The sequence below is a fragment of the Lobosporangium transversale genome (assembly GCF_002105155.1).
Source record: "Lobosporangium transversale strain NRRL 3116 chromosome Unknown BCR41scaffold_13, whole genome shotgun sequence".
Taxonomy (NCBI): domain Eukaryota; kingdom Fungi; phylum Mortierellomycota; class Mortierellomycetes; order Mortierellales; family Mortierellaceae; genus Lobosporangium; species Lobosporangium transversale.
Window position 1 is genome coordinate 750,782 of NW_019028991.1, and position 21,702 is coordinate 772,483.

The window sequence follows — 21,702 nt, forward strand, 5'->3', positions numbered from 1 at the left end:
CAGTCGTACGAGTTGGGTGGGTCTCGACCCAATGTTCTATTGTGATAGAAGAATCACGCGGTAGAGCCTCCTGCGCTGTAAAATGAATGAGAAAAGTCGCCTGGTATGCAAGGCGAACTGTAACAACGCCGTAGTCCATTTCCTCGTTGGCCTTGAGCTCAGTTTACCTTATAAATAGATTAAAGGAAACTGCATCTTAGACTAATTGGGATACGAGGCGAATATTAACATCATATACTTAAAAAAAAAGTTGCTAGAGTTGCTGCTGAGATTGTTAATAATACTACTAATACACAGATAGAAAGCGTTAAAAGACGAAAGGCAGAGGCCCTTATAATAAGCGGTCTTTTTATTTACTGCATCGTTGAAGAAAAGAATTGAGGAAAGAGGAAGGGGAAGATGTTGGGGGTGATTGATCTTTCTAATCGCACACTTGTGGGTTTGAAGTACATGAAATTACAAATTTGTCTAGATGTTTACTTTATTATTCTTTTTCTTTTTTACAATGTCAGCATATAGGATCCAATAATGGCCAAGCCCATGACTGCATATCCAGCAGTCTGAAAGCCGTTCCGAATGGCCACAGTAGCATCACTCTTGGACCCACGCTGACCCGTAGCGCCTGCTGAATCAGACGCATGTTCATTCGCTTTGCCGGTGATATCAGTTCCTTTGCTCGAAGATCTCTCTCCATTCTTGCTGGCGTTGTCACCTTTGCCGTCCTTATTGTTGGAAGAAGTTTTACCAGTCGATCCTTGATAAGGCGCTGAATCTGCTAGGCATTGTGCTAAACTCATGGGTTTCAATCCACGGGCTATCCCCATAGGGATAATCTGTTTTGATAACTCAATGGTATCCTCAGTCAGATCATGCTCCAATGTCACGGGGCCTCCAAGTTTTCCCAAAGGCGAACGGACCAAGGCTCGGTTATTGAGTGCATTCGTAAAGGTTTTAACGACCTCAGGGACCATGAGCTGACGCTGTGCAACCCGCCAGTCGTTTGTATCCCAACCTTGGGTCCAGATCACGATCGTGTATCCCATCTGTCGAAGAATCTCGCGGACACGGTTATCAGTGTCACCTACATAGGAAGTACATTTCAGTAACAAGGTAATTATCCACTACAATAACTTTTTTTTAAAAAAAGGGGGGACTAAGCATTTACCAAATGGTGGACGGATATATTTCGTGGTCACTCCTGTCATGTCTTTGATGATCTTTTCTGCCCAGCGGACCTCAGCAACGATTTGCTCGTTAGTCAATGTGGTTAACCCACAATGAGACCAGGCTTATCGGGATGTGAAGGAAATGAAAAGAAAAAAAAATCGCTATTAATGAAATACATATACTATCTTTACACTGACCATAATCGAACTAAAAAAGACTTACTGTGCAAGGCAATATGATGCCCCTGATCAACCTGCTCCTTCAATATCTCAGGGTACTCCAATACTCTACTTCCGACAATAAAAAATGTCGCACTTATCCCTTTTTCCTTCAAGTGCTTCATCATACTGCGACTCGCTTCACTAGGACCATCATCATAGGTCAGACCCCAATCATCTGGGTTTGGGCAAGTCACAATATCATCTTTAGCCTCGCATGCATCACAGGACCACCAGCACGAATCCTTGTCCACCAAATCCTTGGGAGGACATTTAGGAAAATGGCGTGCATCTGCCAAACTTTCTGCGACAGGGATCTTTGGGACTTTTGACCAATCAATTTGAGCTACCCAGGCTTTCACTTGAGGATGATTCACATCAGGAATCTGATCCTTCTCTGGGTATTTCGTTGCATCAATAAGTGGACTCGTGGCTTTTTGAGACGTTGCTTGTTTCTCTATTTTATTCGTTTCCCTTTGAAGTTGAAGTAAACCTGGTTGGATCTTGTGGACAATACCATGGTAATCGCGTGGATCCAGAGCTCCCTCAGTTGGAATATCCGAGACAGAAGAAAAGGATAAAGAGGATACACCAAGAGCTGTTTGGAGTACTAGGGGCGATGTAATGGCCAATAGAATAAAGAGCATCATGTGGCGTCGGTTAAACAAGGATGATCCTGAGCGATTTTTGTCACGCAATGGTAGTGAAAAGTGGGTCATGGTGATTGTGATTTGAGCGTTTTTTTTTTTTTTTGCCTTGTTGTGATAAGTTGGTGTTGATGCCTCCACTTAGCTCCTCTTTTTTATTTGAGCCAGAAATAATGATATAATAATAATAGGTAATAATAAAGATTAGGAAAGCAAAGAAACAATAGTATAGCTCAATCTAGGAAAATATAACTGGGACCCTTTATAGTCTGCTTGAAGTAATAAAAAGAAAAACTCATCTTTCGAGGTGTTACTACAAGTTGATCGCGTGCTACACAAGAAATTGAAGTATAGACTGGGCATTTGAAGCAGACTAATTTTCAACCGTTACCAAGGTTTGTACAAATCGGAATGCATATTACAATTCAATCCATATCCTCCCCCCCAAAAAAAAAAAAAAAAAAAAAAAAAAAAAAAAAAAAGTCGCATTGGCGCGTAAATGATATGGCAGACGGAAGCATGATTACTTTATGATTATTTATTACAGGTTTTTTTTTGTTAACTACGTTTTCTTTTCTAAAGTTACAATGCTGAAAAATCATTGCATAAACTGGCACACAACAAAGGAGAGAAAGACTAGCAGAAGCAGCCGATGGTATAATTTTTTTGTTTTTGTTTTGTTTTTGTACAGAAATCAAAAAAGAAACTCGACGATTGTAAACAAGATTATACACGGAAGGAGGAAAAAAAAAAAAAAGAGAAAGCAAAGAAAGGGAAAAAAAATAAAATAAAATAAAAAAGCAAGCAACAAGAGACAAACAAAATACACATTACAAACAAACTTTGGGTGAGGAATGTGGAGGAGAAAGTAAGAATAGACTGATGGGCGTTGGCTGAGTTTTAATCCAATTTTCGCGTTCGACCAATCAGTCGCGATAGTTGCTTGGCCATGGCTTTTTTCTTGAGCGAATGTGCATCTGTGTTCGTAGACTAGATTCAAGGTAAGAGTTGTTGGTTGACGAGTACTAAGCAAAAATGGACTTGTGAAGGCCAAACGCCGGTCGAGGCTTCGTAAAAAGATTAATCATTTGGGGTTGTGATGTGTCAAGGCCATGATTGTGAAGCCCTCTCTTACGGGAGGGACCTTTCTGTAGGCTCTCAATTTTTTTTTTTTTTTTGTTGTTGTTGTCTTCCTTTATGACTGACATCGGCACTCTATCCCGTTTTCCTCCACATACATCATTTTGAGTTTTTCGCCTCGGCTACCTTGGGATCCCAGTCCATCCATCCTCCCGGAGAAGCACATTGAGAATTTCCCTCCAAGGATATTTTTTTCCTCTTAAACTTTAATATGACCAAATAAGGGACACGACAATTGAGAAGTGCTTGTGGCACGTAAAAAAAAAAAAAACAGCTGGGGAGGAAAAAACAAGCCAAGAAAATAAAATTGGCATTAGGTTTCTTTTTCTTAAAAAAAGAAGACCCTGCCCAAAAAAAGACAAGGCTAAAGAACTGAGGAAAGGTGTGGCGTTCCTGAGAATAATTGTTGGATGGGAAGTGGCGGTGAAAAGAGAGACAAACATGTGGTTCCAATAGATTTATAGCATGCAATATGCGGGCTGAGTCCTTGTGTAATGAATCGTCGCTCAACATTAAAAAAAAAAAAAAAAAAAAAAAAAAAAAAAGGAAAAAACATGAAAAGATAGGAGAAGAAAGCAAGAGATATGGTGGGGAAAACCGTTAAAGAAGAAATGTATAGTGTAACAGAGGTGCCTCAAGGCATTATTCCGCGTCTTCGAAGAGAAACTGCCTCGAGGGTCCCTAAAGACCGACTAACATCTTACTGATCCTGTTGCGGACTAGAAGGTGAGATAGGACGGAGTGCATTCAATGTGGCGTAAAAGAGCGGGTATTGTGTGGCAGCCGAGCCTGGGACCGGGTGCGTTACGGATGACGGGGCTGTCGAAGAATGCTGCTTTTCTGACAGGTTCTGATTCAGTGCTGATCCATGACCGTGTCCTCCTTGACTGGAAGCAAAGAGGAGCGAGTTACTCATTGGTGGATTAGAGTTTGATGTACAGTGTGCGTAGATATTGGGTATACTCGTCCGTTGCTTGCGAACGAATGGAGGCAGTTCATAACTATTGTTACTGCCAAACGATGAGGCAGAAGTACCTAACGGTGCTCCATTTGAATCTGTCATGAAACTCGATGATGAGGCGGATGAGGCGGATGAGGCCGAAGATGCTGAAGATGAGATGAGGTCTGTGGAACGACATTCTGAAGAGCAATAGGTTGCACCACTGCTCGTGCGCTTGTCGCAAACCAGGCACCAGTCGCAGTCAACACCATCCATGGTTTATTTTACTATTATTATTATTATTATTATTATTATTTTGTGGAAGAACAGAGTAGGGATAAAGAAGGTTTTTGAAGCAGAAAGAGAGAGAGGAAGGAAGGGATGACAAGCAAGAATGTATGAATATGAAGGTGATAATGAATAAAATGAAAGACTGTTGACTAGGAAAGGGCGACAAAGTGTGGAGTGAATTCTTTTTTTGGAGTGACTGACTGAAGTTTAATCAATGAAAACGAGAAAGAGTGAGTGTCAGTCACCCACTAAATGACTTTTGAATAATTGGACAAGTAGCAAGTAGTTATACAATTAAGCAAAAGAAAAGAAACAGAGACTCGGAAATGGAAAATAAAATAATAAAGAAATAAAGGAACAGGTGGCTAGTAAATGATTGCGTTTGTGAATGTTGAATGTTGGGAAGTGAAAGAAGGAGGAAGAGAGACAAGCGCAAGGATGAGGTGAGTCAGAAGTGTCTTTTTTAAAATACAATAATCAAAGCATTTAAAGCGTTTAAAGCATTTAAATAAAATTATAAATACTTTTCTTTTCGTAAACACTCAGTTTGGGAGACTAGTTCTACGATCATGGCGGCAAGGATTTTTTGGCCAAGCCTGCCAAGTCCTGTGTCCTTTGTCTTGTGTCCTGTGTTCTGTGGGAGTAAATTTGGCATTGTTCAATAGTTTTTGAAGCGAGATGAGATAATCCTACATCCTCGCACCAGCAATCATTTCACTTCTTCTGTTGCTGTCTCTTATCAATACCAATATGGGTGTGAGTAGGCACAAAGCTACCGTACCGAATGGTCAGGCGTAGCGATGGTGCAATCATGGATGGTTATTGAGCACGAAACAGCTGTCTATCGCTGATAGGGCATGATAATGCTTCAGCACTTCAAGCACTCCTAATCTCTCACACAGACACACACGAGAAAAAAAAAGAAAAAAAAAAAAAAAGGAGACATAGACATACACGCGCCTCTGAAAAGAGAAAGAGCGATAGAAGGACTTGGGATATTCATTAGGGCAAGGAATACTCAAGCCTTTCTAATCAAGAGAAAAAGGGGTGCAAAAAGGGAATCCATTCCAAAGTATGTACATATAGAGGATTTTGGATCCATTTTAGGATCGGAAAGCTGAGTAACTTTTAAATAAGATATTGCCATTCAATCCATGGAATCTCAACATGCAATAGAGTGAAAGGAGTAAACAGAGATGCAAACAGGTAGGTATCAAAGGCAAGGTGCCATGTATTGTCGCATGAACGTGTACCGGACATTTCCGTAATCTAGATCCAATCTTGTTATATACTTTGTTTTTCATCTCCACTCATTTCCTTTGTTATTCATTCCTTCGAATGTACCAAACATTAGACTTGACTTTTCTCACGCGCAAAGCAGAGGGTTACAACCGCCATCTCGCTTCAATTTGATTTGCTTCACAAATTATACAGATACAGATATCACTAACATCTCAGCTTTGAATGTCACTAAAAAAGATGCAATGGCCATCGAGGTATCCCACAATAGGAGGAAACTGAGGTCATGCGAACAGGTACGCTGACAACGATGATTACAACCACAAGAACAACCCCCTTTGGTCATTGATTATTATCCATCTGATAGGTACATTCTACCAAATATACGTGTAACCAACGAATGGGGATCACGCGACCTGTTTCCAGGGGTGAAATGGACACAGAAACGCAATTGACTCTTGTTAAACCGAAGTTTGTCATCAGTAAAAAAAAAAAAAAAAAAAAAAAGGCTATTATGCTTACTCCTCTTTATGCCTACTTTGTAAGCCGCCCGCCCACCAACGCCGCTACAGGGCCAAAGCTCCTAATTCTTCCCATCTTGTGTCCACACATTGCTTCCTTTTAAGCTGAGTGCTGAACCATCAACGATGCATGTCCTTTCTCTTCAGACAAACTTTTTCGGAATGCTTTCTCACACTGTTGAATAAAACAAAAGTAGATTGTATATCTATAGATGTACTTTTTTTTGTTGACGTCTGTTGAGCCCATGGGAGGAAGAAAAACCCCTCTTCAGAAACAACTACAGTGACCCATCGATAGTATAGTTCTTGTTGGAAAAACAGTGGAGACTATTGATGTTTTAAGTATAATGGAGATGGTCTCATTGGCGGCCCGCAAGGTTTAATTGATTTAAAGGATAAATAGATGTTACAGGCATAAATAAATAAATAACTAAAAGAAGCTTTTTTGCCTTTTAGCTTAAAGTTTGCATATACATTTAAGCTAATATATACTCTGCTCTATGGTTTGACTTCTCTTCCGTCAAACAGGAAAATTACAACCAGGTCACGTCCTACTCCAACCCGTGCAAAGAGTTCTTCAGCTGGGTTGTAGGTGGCGGCGACAAGAACAAAAGAGGCTGTGGTTCTGGGAAAAACATAAAAGGCGAAAGTGACCCACCATCAACCTTACTGCTGCTGTTCTGCCTATTGATTGCAGATGATATGAATAAGGTTTGGCCACCAATTTTCGATCATCGATGGCAAGGAAAAAAAAAAAAACAAAAAACAAAATTCTGCTTACCATAGGTTTCAGGTTATACGAGCCACAGTTTAGTAGGCCTTTTAGGCTTGATGTATTATGACCTAAATTACTTTCAGTAAGATTCATGTTCATTTATATCCAACCAGTAGGATAGTTATTGATAATTGATAAGCAAAGAAGCTGTTGTTTTAATATGGTTTTTAGGGCATTTGAATGATACTCAATTGACCGTTTAAAAAGTCCGTCGCTTTTCAGGAACCCATATATAGCCCCTACAGCGTCAACGTGTCCAGGAACATTGTACCTGATTATTCAACATTTTCCAACCAGAATACATTTCCTTTGGGAAGCAAGGAACTTAAAGAGAAAATAGGGATTCAATCGCAATATGCTTTTAAAGAACTGTAATAAACTAATGTCACTTCTCCGTCGCCTTAATTAACAGTGAAAGTAGGAAACGGCATTGAAGGGACACCATAGCTGAATGCTGGGAGGGGGAGCATTGGTGTCAACCGTTCCTGATACCGGTTTCTCTGGGGCTAGGCCTACACTGAAGGACTTGGGTGAGCTAGATGCTAATTTGATATGGCCTCTCGCTGTGGGGTTTGATGCGATCATTCGGACTAGCCTGTGGGTTTAAAGAAAAATAAAAAAAGCTCTAAGTATCTAACTCTTAGTGTTATGGGAAGCTGTTGTTTGAGAATGCGTAGTTGGTTAGCATTTTCAAGCACTATTTCATATTATGCAAGACAGCTGAAAAGTTTTCGGATGGTAGATTCCTTGATGAGTAAACTGCAGTACCCCAACGTCTTTGGTATCTGAAGAATGCTTTCAAGGGCCTAGTGTTATTGGTATGATACATACCAGGCTTACTCCTATGGATAGATAGGTCTTTCTAAACCCCTTTTTGATCTTCTTGGTGGTTCGACTCCTCAAGCTGCGTGTGAATCCCTAGAGCTTTGGGGCTTGAGAGTGAGGACTACCTGTAGCCCACAAATCATTCTAAGCAGACGAGTCTCAACCAAGGTAACTTGCTTAAAGCTTGATATGGTCCCCAATGACAATTGTGGCTGTTGGAGAATTTAAAAGACATGGAGCCACCTATACTTTTGTACTTGCTGGTGTATTTCAGCAATTTAAATGGACTTCTAGTGGCGGCGATCCTGAAGCTACTGCCACCTTCCCTAGAGTGTCATCATTACCATCCATCGGTAAATCCCTCGTTACCAAATTCGGTTATAACTATTAGACATTATGTATGTTTCTTCTAGTTGGCAATGCTGCAGCCTAAGACATCATCAGGTATGATCAGTCTTCGCTTACGGTATCCGGGCTTGAGTACAATAGTGGCACAAAGCTTGTACGGAAGAGCGCGCTTGTCAGTATTGGAGGAATTAGGCCTCAAGGGAAGCAATGTGACAAACGAGATCATTCGAACCTTATCAGGACGGGCATCTTTTAGGAGTGTGCAATTACACTAACACTTTGATGTACGGGGCTCATAGTCTTGTATAAACTTTAGTCGATGAGAGGTGATCTGAATGCGAGCAAGTGAGGAGCCCGGAGCAACAAGGGCAGTAGAATGGTTTTTTCGCTAGTAGTGCTAATAGAGGAAAGAAGCTTCAGAGGCTGAACCTAAAGCATTGCACCTCCTTTAGTTACTATACAAAGTCTGGCATGGAAAGAAACCATTTTTCAAACAGTTACATGCCAAGAGGCTGAAGGTCTCTCAGAGACGTCACAGGGAGACACTAAGCTAAGAGGACGCATGGCCTTTTGCCCTCTCTCGCAAGAGCAAAATCAATCTTATTCGGTGTCTTTGATCTCTTTCTTTCTATTTCCCTTTCACTCACCCTTTTCCCCCTCTCTCCTTGGAGAGATCATTGGCTGCTTCGATAGAAAAGGAAAAGACTCGCCCTCAGTTAGGATCCTAAATCTTTTCTAATAGCTAAATGGATGGTTGATCTTATTTGCCACCAATAGTATAGCACGTGGTGAGGAGATTAAGCGGCGTCAAACTTCAGAAAGTCATAGAAGCATTGGAGTAAAATAATACAAAGCTGACAAATGCATTCTGTGATCTTAATTCGGAACAAAGTTTGCAAACATGCAACTTTTCAATTTACAGTACTACAGTACGCTGCGCGACCCTGCTTTTTGTTTTCCTTGATCAGTTGTGCTTAATTCGGTTATACTTCATTGTAACACAAACGTGACAGACGCCGCCCTTGCACAAGCGCTCTCCACCAGATTTTTTTTTTTTTTTTTTTCAACGTCAGGGGATTATTAATCAATTATTTGCAGTCTTCAATTCAAGAAAAACTTTTTTTGCAAGCATGAATGTACATATACATACTGCAATAAGCTGCGTTTGATTAATACAGTTTAGAGATCGAAGACGAGTACGATTGCCGCAGGCTATCAAGAAATTCTTTTTCTATGATTGTTGTAGGGTTGTAGCATCAAGATTTTCTAATATAAAAGACGGGTATCCCATCTTTTTTTTTTTTTTTTTTTTTTTTTTTTATATTCTCATCAACACAACATTCTAAAGCTCCAACAGCAACAACTCCCATAAAAAAAAATCTTTATCTCCTAATAACAACAAGCAAACTTTTTTCTTAAAATGGTCCACGAGTTCTTCGATCTTTCAAAAGCCGCTGATTTCCAGGCCCTCAGTCTCAAGAAGGATAGCACCTTTGAAGTGCGCTACTTTGATCTCCACGGTATGGGCGGACCCACCCGTATCATCCTCGCTATCTCTGGCGCCAAGTTTGTTAATATCCTTCCTGGTGATAATTGGGAAAGCGACAAGGCCAAGACTCCATTCGGCCTCATGCCTTTGCTCAAGGAGACTTCAGCTGATGGAAAGACTTTCATCCAGATTGCAGAGTCCGATTCGATTGAACGTTACTTGGCTCGCAAATTTGATCTCTATGGTGCTAATGCATTAGAAGAGACCATCATCAACACATATGTCTCTCAAGCCAACGATGTGACCAGTCAGATCTATTCCAGGTACTATCCTGCTAAGGATGATAAAGAGGCTCAGGAGAAGATTAGGAAGCAATTAGTCGAGGGCGCTATCTCCAACTGGATTAAACACCATGAACGCCATTTACAGGACAATGGAGCCAATGGTCATTTCATCAGCAACAAGCTGACTTTGGCCGATATCAAAGCTGCTTACTTGATCCCCCTTCTTGAACATATCTCTGCAAAGGAAGGTTTGATCTCGCCTGAGAAGACTCCCGCTATCTTGAAGGTCAAGGAGACTGTTGATTCGATCCCTTCTCTGAAGGCTTGGAGAGAAAGCGAGGAGTACCAGAGCTTTATCCAGGGCAATATCAACTGGCTCGGTTTCCCTGGCTCGAAATAAATGAATTATTCAGTAGAATAAAGAAAGAAGAAAATAGAAAATAAAAGTACTTTTTTTTTCCAAAGAAGACGTGATCTCGCTGATATATATGTTGGAAGAGTGCTGGTGCTTGCCATGGTATTTGTGAGGGACTATCTCCGTATATCGCTCATGGTAAATATTGTGTAGGACGCGGAAGTGAGATCACTTTAGGCATCTCCATTTTTAGAGTACGTTGGATATGGTAAAACCATGTAAACAACGCGTGTTCTGCTCCAGTTGTAATAGGCATTAAAAGTGACGTCTTATTTGTTTTGGAAGAGGTCTAAGGCAGCTGAAAAAGCAAGACTTAAGAACCTCAAATTCACTTTCGTATGAGGTACTTTGAAGGAACTGCATTCATCGTCTATGGCCCATCCTTTGTCAAAGACACGATATCGACTCAAAGTCAGGAGCAGCAGATTTCATATTGCAACCATGTACACCATGTCCATGCTCAACATGAACACAAGCAAATGAAAGAGAATGCTAATGCCAATGCCAATGCCAGTGAAACAACATTTTCTTTGCACTCGCAACAATGTCCGGATTTTATAGCAACCTTTCGGCCTAGACTCAGCTTAATGCTACAAGAACAGCAAGGAAAAGAGGAAGAAGACAAAAGCCTCACTGAGCTCGACGATAGGGGGCTCAATAATAATCAGGCTTTCCAACAGGGAAAGGAACAGCAGCAGCGTATGAGGAAAGGTCATAATCAGGACGATCAACAGCGGGAAGAATTGACAACTGATAAGATGTTTATACTCACGGGGACGCCCCATCCTTGGGGCAGCTACCCTCATGACATATCTCCACCTCATGGATGTATCCCGCCTCATCTTTATTATCAAGTATCAATCATGGAGTATGATCAATCCTCTAATTTCTCATGTCGAAATAGTCAAAATATTCAAGAAGAAAGGGAAAGAGGACCAAGGGATCTAGAGTCAAATAAAGGGTCAACTACAGATTTAAATCCAGGAGACAGAGGTGGAATGTTTGAGAATAAGTGGATCATCCCCTTCGTTCATCGCTTCGGAGACGGTCAAGATGACGCTGGTGGGTTGACCAGCTCGTATCAAGCACTAGAGCATTCCGAGGATGGAGTAGACGATTATGGTGCTTTTATGGAATACAGAGTGGCAACAGCCACAGCAGCAAGATCCTGTTCTCTTTATGCATCCACAGATGTGTTAATTTCAGAACAGAGAGTAACGGAGGTGATCGAACGCGAATTCTTTAGCCAAGGTTCGGTTGAAGCATCATCAACAACAGCGGCAACACCTACAAAAATAGCGAGCATTACAACAACGCATGAACTGCTGGAGCCTTTAAAACGTCAGCTGGCATACTGTTACAAATCAAAACAACTACCCCCATTTGTCGTGCTACAATCAGATTTGAAGCTAATTTTACCAGATCAATAGCATACACACAGAAAAATAAAATACACATGGAGAGCTCATGTTTAGTCCTTTTGAGGAGAATGTATTTGATTAAACTAGATGTTTTCCGCTTAACTCTCTTGATAAAATGCAAATGGGTTGGTTGATTGAAAAGGAAGAAAGAAGAAAAGTAGTTCATGGGTGAGAAGACTACCGAAAATACAAAGCGAAAAAGTAAAAGTGAAAGAAAATAAAAATAAAAATAAAAAAAAGAAGCGAAAAAGCAATTCAAACCACAAATACACTTGTTAAAATGAAAATGAAAAAATGAAAAAAGGAATAAAAAATACTGAAGGTTGAAGTTCCTCTATCCTTGCTTCAAGTCTAATCCTCCGACTCTTTTAGTCATATCTGTCATCCCTGCATCATGCTTTACGGTATTCGAGTCGGAGTTGTTAATGGTGCTATCGAAAGTTGATGTACCAGTCGTCGCATGGAGCTTTGGTTCATTGGGATCTGACAATGGTATGATCTCTATATTCATTGGCGTAGTTGATGCTTGCTCTTTATCCTGTACTGATGGCAAGGAAGACAAGGATGATACTGAATGTACTGAGGAAGGTGGCTCAACGGTCAATGATGATATTGAGTTCGTGCTGTTGCTGCTTTGGCCCGATGCAATGGAAAGGTTAGGTGATGAGGGCTGCTTCTCCTGAATGTTCTCTTTCTGAGTTTCTACCAGAGGCGTCTCTTGAACTACGGGTGCAAGCGCCACGGGCACCTCTGTTGTGGTTGCTGTAGCAGTAGAGGTCATTGCATTTCCCATCATTTCGTCATTCGAGTTTGGAGCTTGTGGCACTGAGACTATAGATGCAGGTACATGAATTGCAATTTCGCCCTCATTCTTCTGTTTTCTGACGGCATCATGTTCATGGGTACCCGAATATGCTTTCGAACGAGGTTCAGTCAAAGTGACATCTGCGGCGCTGGTGTTATGTGCAAAGTCAGATGGAGTGTTGGAAGACGCAGTTGCAGGAACAGTAACCGAGTTAGAAGCCCCATTATCCTGTTTGTGCTCAGATTCGGGTTTAGCCTCATCCTGAATGGTTGATTCCGCAGAATAGGTATCGTCAGCTGTCTTGAATTCACCAAAGTCATCTTGTAACTCACTAGAGCTTGTTAATGTTGCGCCTGGCTGTGCGGAAGAATTCATTCCTAACCCATCTGTAGACTTCTCTCCAATAAAAGTGGTATTTTGCCACTATTTGCAAGAGATACGATAGTGAGGAAAAACATTGATTAGTCTCACCGGTTGATGCAGACCTGGATAGACAAGAGATCAAGTACAGATTTGAACGTAATTGCATACAAAAAAAAAAAAAAAAAAAAAAAAAAACTAAGCCATAAAGACACTTACAGGTTCGTTCCATGTCTCCTCATCAACACCATCCTCATCATCACTATCAAAGTCGGTTGGAAGTCTATTTGCGAACACATTCTCTGCTCCGTACTCGCCAATCCAATTGCTTTCTTCATCGTCCTCATCTTCATCAGATGAGCCAAACTTATCTGGGAGGTTATTGGTGATTTGTTGGCACAAATATCTTGCAAACTGATCACTAGCCACATCACCTTCATGGCCCGCTCCACTGACACTGCCCAAAAAGTCACCACCAGCACCATATTCATCGTCATTATCGTCCAAGTAATCATCATCATTGCCATCATCCATCCCAGGCTTTAGGCTCTCAGTCATATTAGGCCGTGTACCTCCTAACACTTGTGCATCACGATCTTTGGTCTCTTTCAAAATCTTCGAGACATAGTTCCACCAATCTTCCAGATCGATAAACTCATAGAGCGTGTTTAAAAGTGATGTCTGCGAGTAAAGCTCAAGTAACTTTACAGTCTCATCTGCAATATATGTCAAATGTCCCATATATCCTAGACGAACGCCCTTTGGCTGCGCACTAAAATTAATAAAATTCGAATAATGTACAGGAGTAATGAGTATACACATACAGATATATACAAACAAAGCTCTCTTTCAGGTAGCCACTATTAGATATTTCAAGATTAGACCACGTACCACTCATAATCATTGAGTCGCTGTGCATCCGTAATGCGCTTTGTCAATTGTCCATCCCTGAACATCGAGACCGTCAGCCGCCTATTCCATCCTTCAGTGATATCGTGGTCCGACTTTGGTGGTATATAGGTGCCGTCGATATCAGGCCTTCCAATGTCACCCATGGGTCGATGGAACACCTGGTGGACCATGTCGTATACAACCGTGTGCAAGAAGTTGTTCCATGGGAATTGGAAAAATAAATCAAAGCAGGTTGGAATAATTCGATGATCCACGAATTGCAGCTTCAAAAAATCGCCGACAGGGATGAGCACATCCTCGCCTGTAGGATTTGACGTACAAATTGAAGTAATGATGGGACTCTTCAGAGTGAATGATGAAGCTTGCAGAGGCAAAGGAATAGCTGAAGATTCAGCTTCATCTCCTATTGATTCAGTAGGTGTGAGAACTCCGTTCTGTAGATCAGCTGCTTTGGGAGAATGTGCCTGATTCTTGTTTGCATGTTGTACATCGTCTGTCGCTCCCTTTAATACACCATTCCCGGTTCCAGATGTCTTTGTCTCGTCTTCTGTATGGTCATGGTGAAGGCCAATCATGGAGACAGTAGGAACACTGACAGTTCCATCGGTTGAAACTGTAATGATTGGTCGAGAGTTGAGCACCGCCATATTGGAACAATGAAGCAACTCTGCAAACATCTCACAAATTTTTAGGCGCTCAAAACCAAGAGGCGTTTGCTTCCCGATAGCTGTATCAATAGGTCCTGTCTGTATTGTGTGTGTAATGAATCAAAAAAAAAGAAAGAAAGAAAGAAAGAAAGAAAGAGAGAGAAAGAAACGGCCATTATAGTAAGAATTTGCTTCATTGTAACGAGATGGGCCTTTCCAAATCAACCTATGTACATCCGATTACTTACAACTGATCGCGGTACTATAAGAAGGTTTTTAAAATCCTCAATTCTTGATGCTAACACTTTGAGTAAATCACTGAGATCTACTGCTTCACGTACTGGCTCTGTAGAACCAGGAGGAGCGGGCTCAACATCATAATCACTGTATTGAACCAATTTGTTGAACCATCCGGGTTAATATCAATTTTTTAAGTGGCTCCATGCAAATGCTAAGTAATAGGTCGAAGTTTTAAATAAGTGACCCAATGATGTACCTATTATTCCTGCGGATAAGCTCAATAAATATAGTAACGCCGTTGATAAGAGTCGAAGAGGAGAATGGTGCGTCCCTGTCAAGCATGAAGCTTACGAGCTGAGAGACAAGTACTTCACTTTTCAGCTCATCAATCAATACGTTCGTCCCAATTGATGGTTGCTCAGGATGTGAAGACTGCGAGATGGCGATGATGTCGAGTAAAACTTGAGAAGCGATCGAATGTACTTCTGCGTCATAATTTGGATCCAGACGATTCACAAGCCATGGCATCAGTCCTTGCTCGCTCAGCCACTAATTCAAGCGAAGGGTCATTGATTACCAATCACTCTGGCGTACACTACCGACATTAAACAATAAAGAGCAATATCCAATATCGTGTTACTTTACCTGCACAGTTCCTTTGCCCTCTGGTGATTCCTCCATGCTGATGATTTTAAGCAGTAGATCCATGATCGCAGATGTCGACATATGCAACAGCAACTTGGGCACAACCTCTGGCTGCGATTTTATAAATTGCAACATCTATTGGTTTGGAAGGATGAGCAAGCGTGTGGGCGCGAGTACTCGACTGTGAGAAATAGGAGGCAAAAGTATTTTGGTTCACGACTTGTACATCCTAATGTTACTACTTTTTCCATGAATATGTTTGAATATAAATATGTACACACTCACCTCGCTAGTTCTTTTCATCAAGAATACACCAATGACCTTGGAGAAGTAGCTGGCTTGCACAGGGTTCAAGGGTGGAGGTCGATCCAAGAATTCCCAAAACTTGACAAGCATATCTGGATTGGACAATGCAGACTCGAAGATTCCCCAAACTTCACATGCAATCACCTCGCACGCAATAAAGGGATATCTGAAGACACAAATGTTAAAAGGAAAAAAGAAAAAGGAGTTGGTAAATTACATAAAATGCATGAAATGTCTTTTTTTAAAAAAGATATATTTAAGTGGAAGATACGCTGCCGATGAATCCATTCTTCACGCATATTGTATGGTTCCAGTAGAGTGCATTCTCCATCATTCCAATTGCATGCTTCGTCTGTCTTGAATCCGTAAGATTTTAAAGAAAGCCTTGATGATAAAAAGACAAGTAATGTATTTTTGACTCATGCGGGTAATTTTCTTCCTGGTCATGATGGTCCCATGCCTTTGATTTGCAGAGCAGTTTATCCTTTTTTATTTTCAACCCATGATCGATTAAGGTTTCTTTCTGCAAGATAGCCCTCTATCCCCGTCTTTTAACTGCGAGTATTGATTGTGGTGGTGTTGAGGTTGGCATGAGTCTTGTTTAAAAATATACTTACTTGAACCGTGCACGATCTTCCAAGTCATCGCTCGTGATATAACTCAGTAGCTGTTGTAGCACCACAGGATCACGCAGACTTTTGTTCACAAACAAAAAAAAAATAACAAAAAAGAAAAAGAAATGAGGCATCAATTAAGGATGTGAAATGACGTGTATAAAACATGGATTCCGTAATGAATTTCATAGCCAAATGATGATTTTAAAGCCAAGATTGACTTCAAGTTGACATCGCCAAGACATCACACAGTCCTATATCATTCTTATTCAATAACAATAGATATACAGCTTGCTCTTGAACAATAACAAAAAAAAAAAAAACCTTACTACTCAATGAGTTTTGAATTTTGTGCCTTGCATTCTTGGATCAAGTCATCTTGTTCGAGCAGCTCTTCCAGCGAGACATTGCCACTTTCAAGTAGATGGTCAATCACAGATGCATTTTGATGCCCGAATCGCCAGTACATGCTTTTATGTTATTTTTTTTTTCTTCTTTTCGACAGAATAGTCCTGGGTGATAATGTAGTAATGTAGATAACTAGTAAGGAAGAAAAATAGTGATGATAATAGTATCGAAGCGTCCCAACTGCAATGTGGTATGATATGGGATGTACCAAGATGAAGGAAATGTTTTAATAAAAAAAGAAATATGATGCAGATGTCAGTGTTTAAAAAAAATGTAAAAAGTTTGCAAAAGAGGACCTCTAATGAGAAGTAGGACTAAGAAAAGAAGAAGGAAAGGAGAAAAAAAAAAAAAAAAAAAAAAAAAAAAAAAAAAAGCAGAGAAGAATGAATATGAGAATGAAAATGAAAATGAGAGAATGAAAATAAAAATAAAAAGAGAGAGACAAGATAAACAGTTCAGTCTAATGCTATTGCTTTTAAAGTAATAATAATAGAATAATAAAGGAACAGAAGAATCCTTGCTAATTTACACACAAGTGATCGAGCAGCACAAGAGTGACACTCTAACCAAGGTAAATAATCTGTCTATGAATAATAAATAGCCAACATCCCTTTTTCTCCAGAGCTTGACGCCTTACTCCACCACGTTCAATACGCCATGCTTCCTCATGTGAATGCCATTAAAAGCCTTTAAGACGTAAAAAAACAAGGCTTCAATCAATAGACGAATTAATGTCTGAAAACGTCATTTGACAAGCAAAAAAGTCTAATTAAGTCGCGTGCTCTTGTCAATCAGATCCTGCATGTTACAGATACACCATATAGGAAACATCTCTGCTGCCTTGCGCTACTCTAGTCGGCTTTGTATGAATGACTCATTTTCTACTTGCTTTTCTATTTATCAAGAGCCTTAATAATAACACCAAGCCTAGAGTCCTGATCCTTTTTTTTTTTTTTTTTGTATATTTTTAAACAAATGAACATTTATATAGCATGAGCCCTAACTGGAGATTGAGCGAGAGGTAGGAATTAAAGAGTAGGAGAAGGTGTAAGTGTAGGAGTAGTAGGAAGGGCTAATGGAAATGAAAGATTTTTTATGTGCATTCTCAAACCCTACCACCATTTCCTCTCAAGCAGAGAGCACTTCCTAATACACTCAAAGGCGGATGTAATGCGATGTTGCCTCTGTAATAAAATCTTGGTTTGGTGGCATGAAGCTTTCTCCGACAACCTACAGCCGGCTGTGCATCAGTCGATCAAATAATTTTACTTGCATGAGGCTGAGCTCTAAAAGCACGTACAAATCACACGTGTACTACATAAAGTAGGCTCAATTGATCATTAACAAACCAATGAAAATTTAGTAAGGACGCCCACAGTGCTTTATCCTATAGCAAGATAGCAAGGGGGATTATTTCAATGAAGTATACTTTGGCTTTCTAATGAGGTAGCAGCCGGAACAATTACGAGTCCATGGGAGCACAACCAGCTTTGATGGGATCTGTAGCATCTTTAAAAGAGTTGAGCGCATTTATCTCTAAGGTACATGTGTTGTCTCTGATTGGTTTCGATCTATTGCTTTGGGTTATGAATAGGGTTTTCTATATGGCCATAAGTGAAGTCTTTGCCTTATTGTTAAGAAATGAGAACACAGATTTGAGATTTGGGCCACTTCCTCGCACCCTTCTTGGCGACATGTACAGGAAACATAGCTGTCAAGCGTCAAATGTGCTTGACTAAACTGACTGGCGGTGAAGTATTCCTATCGGATCGACCTGCGATAGCACTATAGTCTCAATCGGGTCCAGTCTTAGTGCCTCTGGTACATCCAAAGGATTCGTAAAAATTTTTTGTTGGTGCTGTTGCTCGTGCCCTTGCTGCGGGACGGATCCTCCGAAAGTGATTGCTGTTAGCGCTATTGCTCTTGCGATGTGCGTCTGCCATAGAGCACTCAATCCGGCAGAGTCCTGATCATTCGTAACTTCGGGAAGCGGTATTGAGAAGCCACCATAAGGATGGCGAAGTTGGATCGAAGGTGCAGCGGTTGGGCCATCCTTTGCCATTTTTGCAATCTGGGCAGCTTCATAAATATTTCCGGCTGTCATAGATTGTAAATGAGACATATCCATAAAAGGTACCGCAAGACTTGAAACATCGGTTGGTGCCGCCATCTCTGATGGAAGTGGGTTTGCCTGGCCAGCAAAGACGTCTAGTGCAATAGCAACCAATGACTCTGCCGCTGGGAATGTCTTTACAAAATCAATACCAGCCTTGATGATCTTTGAAAGCCCCGCATGAGTTGCTTCTCGAGCGCTTAGCGTTGGGGTGATAGCATTATGAGCATGCACCGTCCCTGCAGCCAAGAGGCATTCTATGCCATAATAGCAGGTTTCTCGGAGTTGTCCGTGGAGTATAAGCGAATCTGCAATGTGGCAAATATTGGTGGCAGCAGTAATGCAGATATTACGGGATGAAGCTAAAAAATTAGCGTTGAGTAAAGCAGAATTGACAGGCCGTAGATATGGCCGATGAAGTATTGTCAGGCATGTATAATAAAACATGTGCATGAGGGCAATGGCAGGCGAAGGTGGAAGATTGGAACCTGGCATCGTAGTATAGGGCGTGTAGGCGAGTTCGCTAGGCAAGGAGACAAACCACGATATCAATTTGTGATGAAGCTGTGGCAGTTGAGTCCTTGAGGCTTCAGCCAAGAATGAGCTATTAAGCTCAGCCTCAATACAGTGCATTGCGTTGAGGATATCCTCCATCTGCATCAATAACTTGACGGACCAGAGGAAGCAGCAAGAGATCATATGCTCTGACCCATAAGGATACTCGTCGATATCTTGGCCATACATCTCATAGACCCAGTCACCTGAGGGCATTTCAACGTTGAAAGTTCCATCGCGTAAGCCGATCGGGCGTCCGAGGATGCCACTACCGATGCGATCTGTTATATAAAGGATCCACCAAGTGCGTTTTCTGGCTTCCGCTTGCTCTGGTTCCTCAGGATGCGCATCTCTACGATGTAACCCGATATCCTAGGGCCGCCCACACAATTGAATTTGTTTAGGATACCTTATTATGATATAGGCTGTAGCTACATCAGAATTAGCACCAAGGACTTACAAGAGCAACACGCGTCGCCATCCCCGTGTATAGCCACCCTCCTGAATAATTGCCAGCGGTATATTGATAGTGTGACATCAACAGCAATGCCTGCACAGTGCTGATACTCGAGATGTGGTAGGTCTCATCCAAGATGAGCTTAGCTCTATTGAAATACTTTATGGAATCTTGTTTGGTTTCTGTGGCGTCCGAAAAACAACATGCATTACAGAAGATGGCATTCAAGACTAGGATCTGTGCGAGGTTGAGCCGCTTTTGGCGGTGATCCTGCATAAAGGTCTGACGTATGAATATTGGAAAAACAGGGTACATATACCGAAAATACAGGTCCAGTAGATATTCCATCTCCACAGTAGAAGGCAGCTCGCGTTCACTTGTCATTTGAAGCGAATGCAGCCAGATATCGCTGTCATTCAAATGCACTATAGGCATAGGATCTATAAAGAGAAAAAAAAAGATGACATCAGTTTGTGTGGAATAGTGCTTTACAGTGAGGTTATTTTAAATGCAAAGACACGTACAAAGCCCATGGCGGTACCGGTTACTTAATTGGCAGACATAGAAGCCGGAACTGCTTCCATGGAAGCTATGTTATATTAGCGAAATGAATTGGTGCTTTTTAAAACAATTGGTAGCCAAGCATAGCCTTACAAAAAAACAACAACTTACTGCTGACCATGACCATCGAGGCTCATTGTACTGAGCATTGACTTGTACTCGCCTTCCTTTTCTGTGGCGTTTAAAGAGCTCTGCGACTTCAAAACCGGGGAGGGTGTAGCCAGGCTTGAATTAACCCCTTGTTGATTTTGTGAGGGACTCATGTTTCGTTCCAAGCCTATTACCCTATCGCTTAGCTCTGTCTGTCTCTGTGCATCCGATTGTAGCTTTGTTGGTGAAAGTGGTAAACTGGCTGGCAAGGAGGCGGAGAATAGAGAGGATTTATCATGGATTATAGGTGATGAGACCAACGCAGGTTGGCCAGCAGTCATGAATCCTTCACTTCTAGGGCTTATGCTGTGGGTCTCAGCTGCTCCTAGTGGTATTGGTGGGTCCAAATGGGCTCTTTTATTGGAAGAGCCATCTTTCGTGTTAAAGTGTAGAGGCATGCTCGTAGCGATACATGGGCTACCATCATGACTAAGGGGAACAGATGTTGGTCTGTAAAGGCTCTGTTGGAATGAGTATGGTGATGAAGGGTTAGGGCTTTGACTTGAATAACTTGTCAGGCTACTTGTAGATGGGCGGCGATATAGAGGGGTATCTGTCGAACGGCCTTGCTTTTGGTCAGTTGCTTCGTCGCCAGAGAAAGAGAAGACATAAGATGCTGATGTGCTGTGATCACAATGGTAATAATGAGTATCGACATGATGGGGATGGCTCTGGGCACGATAATGTCGGTTGTAGCAAGAGTCGGGTGAAGGAGTACATTGATAGTGATGGCCCTTATGGGCTGTCAGGTAACAACGTTGTTGCTGAATTATATTAGGTCCGAGAGAAGAGTATGGTATCGAGGCCATAGACTTGGATCTGGGCAAGTCTCCCGTATTATTCGATCTGAAGAATAATACCTCATCTACAATACATTCGAGCTTATGTGAGACACATCGGGCGCAATTAGGAGTGCCTGTGCATCGAAGCTTCTTTTTGCGGCAGTGAATGCATGCTGTGCCAGCTTTAAGGCGCTTTTGTCTAATAACCTGGTGCTGTGTCATTTTAGGGGGAGTGAGTGAATGATATATGAAAAGCTAGTCAGGCTAAAGAAGGGGTAATAAAGCCAACGTGCAAGGAGGAGCTGTGGATGAATATGTAGAATAAAATATGGTAAAAGAAAAATTTAAAATCTTGAAATGTGAATGTCTTTAATAGTAATTGTAAAGAGACACGTATAAATAGCATGACAGAAAATAGTGCCTGTAG

At 41.3% G+C, this 21,702-nt stretch overlaps 6 protein-coding genes across 6 annotated transcripts; 2 read left to right on the forward strand and 4 right to left on the reverse strand.

Moving 5' to 3' along the window:
* Positions 1 to 839: 839 nt before the first annotated feature.
* Positions 840 to 1,804, reverse strand: BCR41DRAFT_295059 (hypothetical protein; the record flags this gene model as incomplete). The annotated part of the gene is made up of 3 exons (XM_022020410.1): positions 840 to 1,081; positions 1,166 to 1,288; positions 1,390 to 1,804. Coding segments are annotated over 3 exons (780 nt in total), but the record flags the coding sequence as incomplete, so codon positions are not given.
* Positions 1,805 to 3,736: 1,932 nt separating this feature from the next.
* On the reverse strand, positions 3,737 to 4,848 carry BCR41DRAFT_351366 (hypothetical protein). Its single transcript, XM_022023789.1, has one exon. It carries the CDS (start codon positions 4,386 to 4,388, stop codon positions 3,873 to 3,875), a length of 516 nt encoding a protein of 171 aa, XP_021882693.1. The 5' UTR covers positions 4,389 to 4,848; the 3' UTR covers positions 3,737 to 3,872.
* Positions 4,849 to 9,456: 4,608 nt separating this feature from the next.
* BCR41DRAFT_385694 (hypothetical protein) lies at positions 9,457 to 10,284 on the forward strand (the record flags this gene model as incomplete). The annotated part of the gene is made up of 1 exon (XM_022027701.1): positions 9,457 to 10,284. The coding sequence occupies exon 1, from the start codon at positions 9,532 to 9,534 to the stop codon at positions 10,282 to 10,284; it is 753 nt and encodes a 250-aa protein (XP_021882694.1). The 5' UTR covers positions 9,457 to 9,531.
* Positions 10,285 to 10,637: 353 nt separating this feature from the next.
* On the forward strand, positions 10,638 to 11,729 carry BCR41DRAFT_351368 (hypothetical protein; the record flags this gene model as incomplete). The annotated part of the gene is made up of 1 exon (XM_022023790.1): positions 10,638 to 11,729. The coding sequence occupies one exon, from the start codon at positions 10,638 to 10,640 to the stop codon at positions 11,727 to 11,729; it is 1,092 nt and encodes a 363-aa protein (XP_021882695.1).
* Positions 11,730 to 11,773: 44 nt separating this feature from the next.
* On the reverse strand, positions 11,774 to 17,005 carry BCR41DRAFT_335143 (SIT4 phosphatase-associated protein-domain-containing protein). The gene is made up of 9 exons (XM_022021971.1): positions 16,579 to 17,005; positions 16,253 to 16,330; positions 15,615 to 15,801; positions 15,330 to 15,464; positions 14,941 to 15,233; positions 14,693 to 14,828; positions 13,777 to 14,543; positions 13,105 to 13,657; positions 11,774 to 12,948 (listed from the first exon to the last, which is right to left on the reverse strand). Exons 1-9 carry the CDS (start codon positions 16,716 to 16,718, stop codon positions 12,055 to 12,057), a joined length of 3,183 nt encoding a protein of 1,060 aa, XP_021882696.1. The 5' UTR covers positions 16,719 to 17,005; the 3' UTR covers positions 11,774 to 12,054.
* Positions 17,006 to 18,392: 1,387 nt separating this feature from the next.
* On the reverse strand, positions 18,393 to 21,497 carry BCR41DRAFT_395169 (fungal-specific transcription factor domain-domain-containing protein; the record flags this gene model as incomplete). Its single annotated transcript, XM_022028706.1, has 4 exons — positions 18,393 to 19,697; positions 19,786 to 20,222; positions 20,307 to 20,371; positions 20,455 to 21,497. The coding sequence occupies 4 exons, from the start codon at positions 21,495 to 21,497 to the stop codon at positions 18,393 to 18,395; spliced, it is 2,850 nt and encodes a 949-aa protein (XP_021882697.1).
* Positions 21,498 to 21,702: the final 205 nt, after the last annotated feature.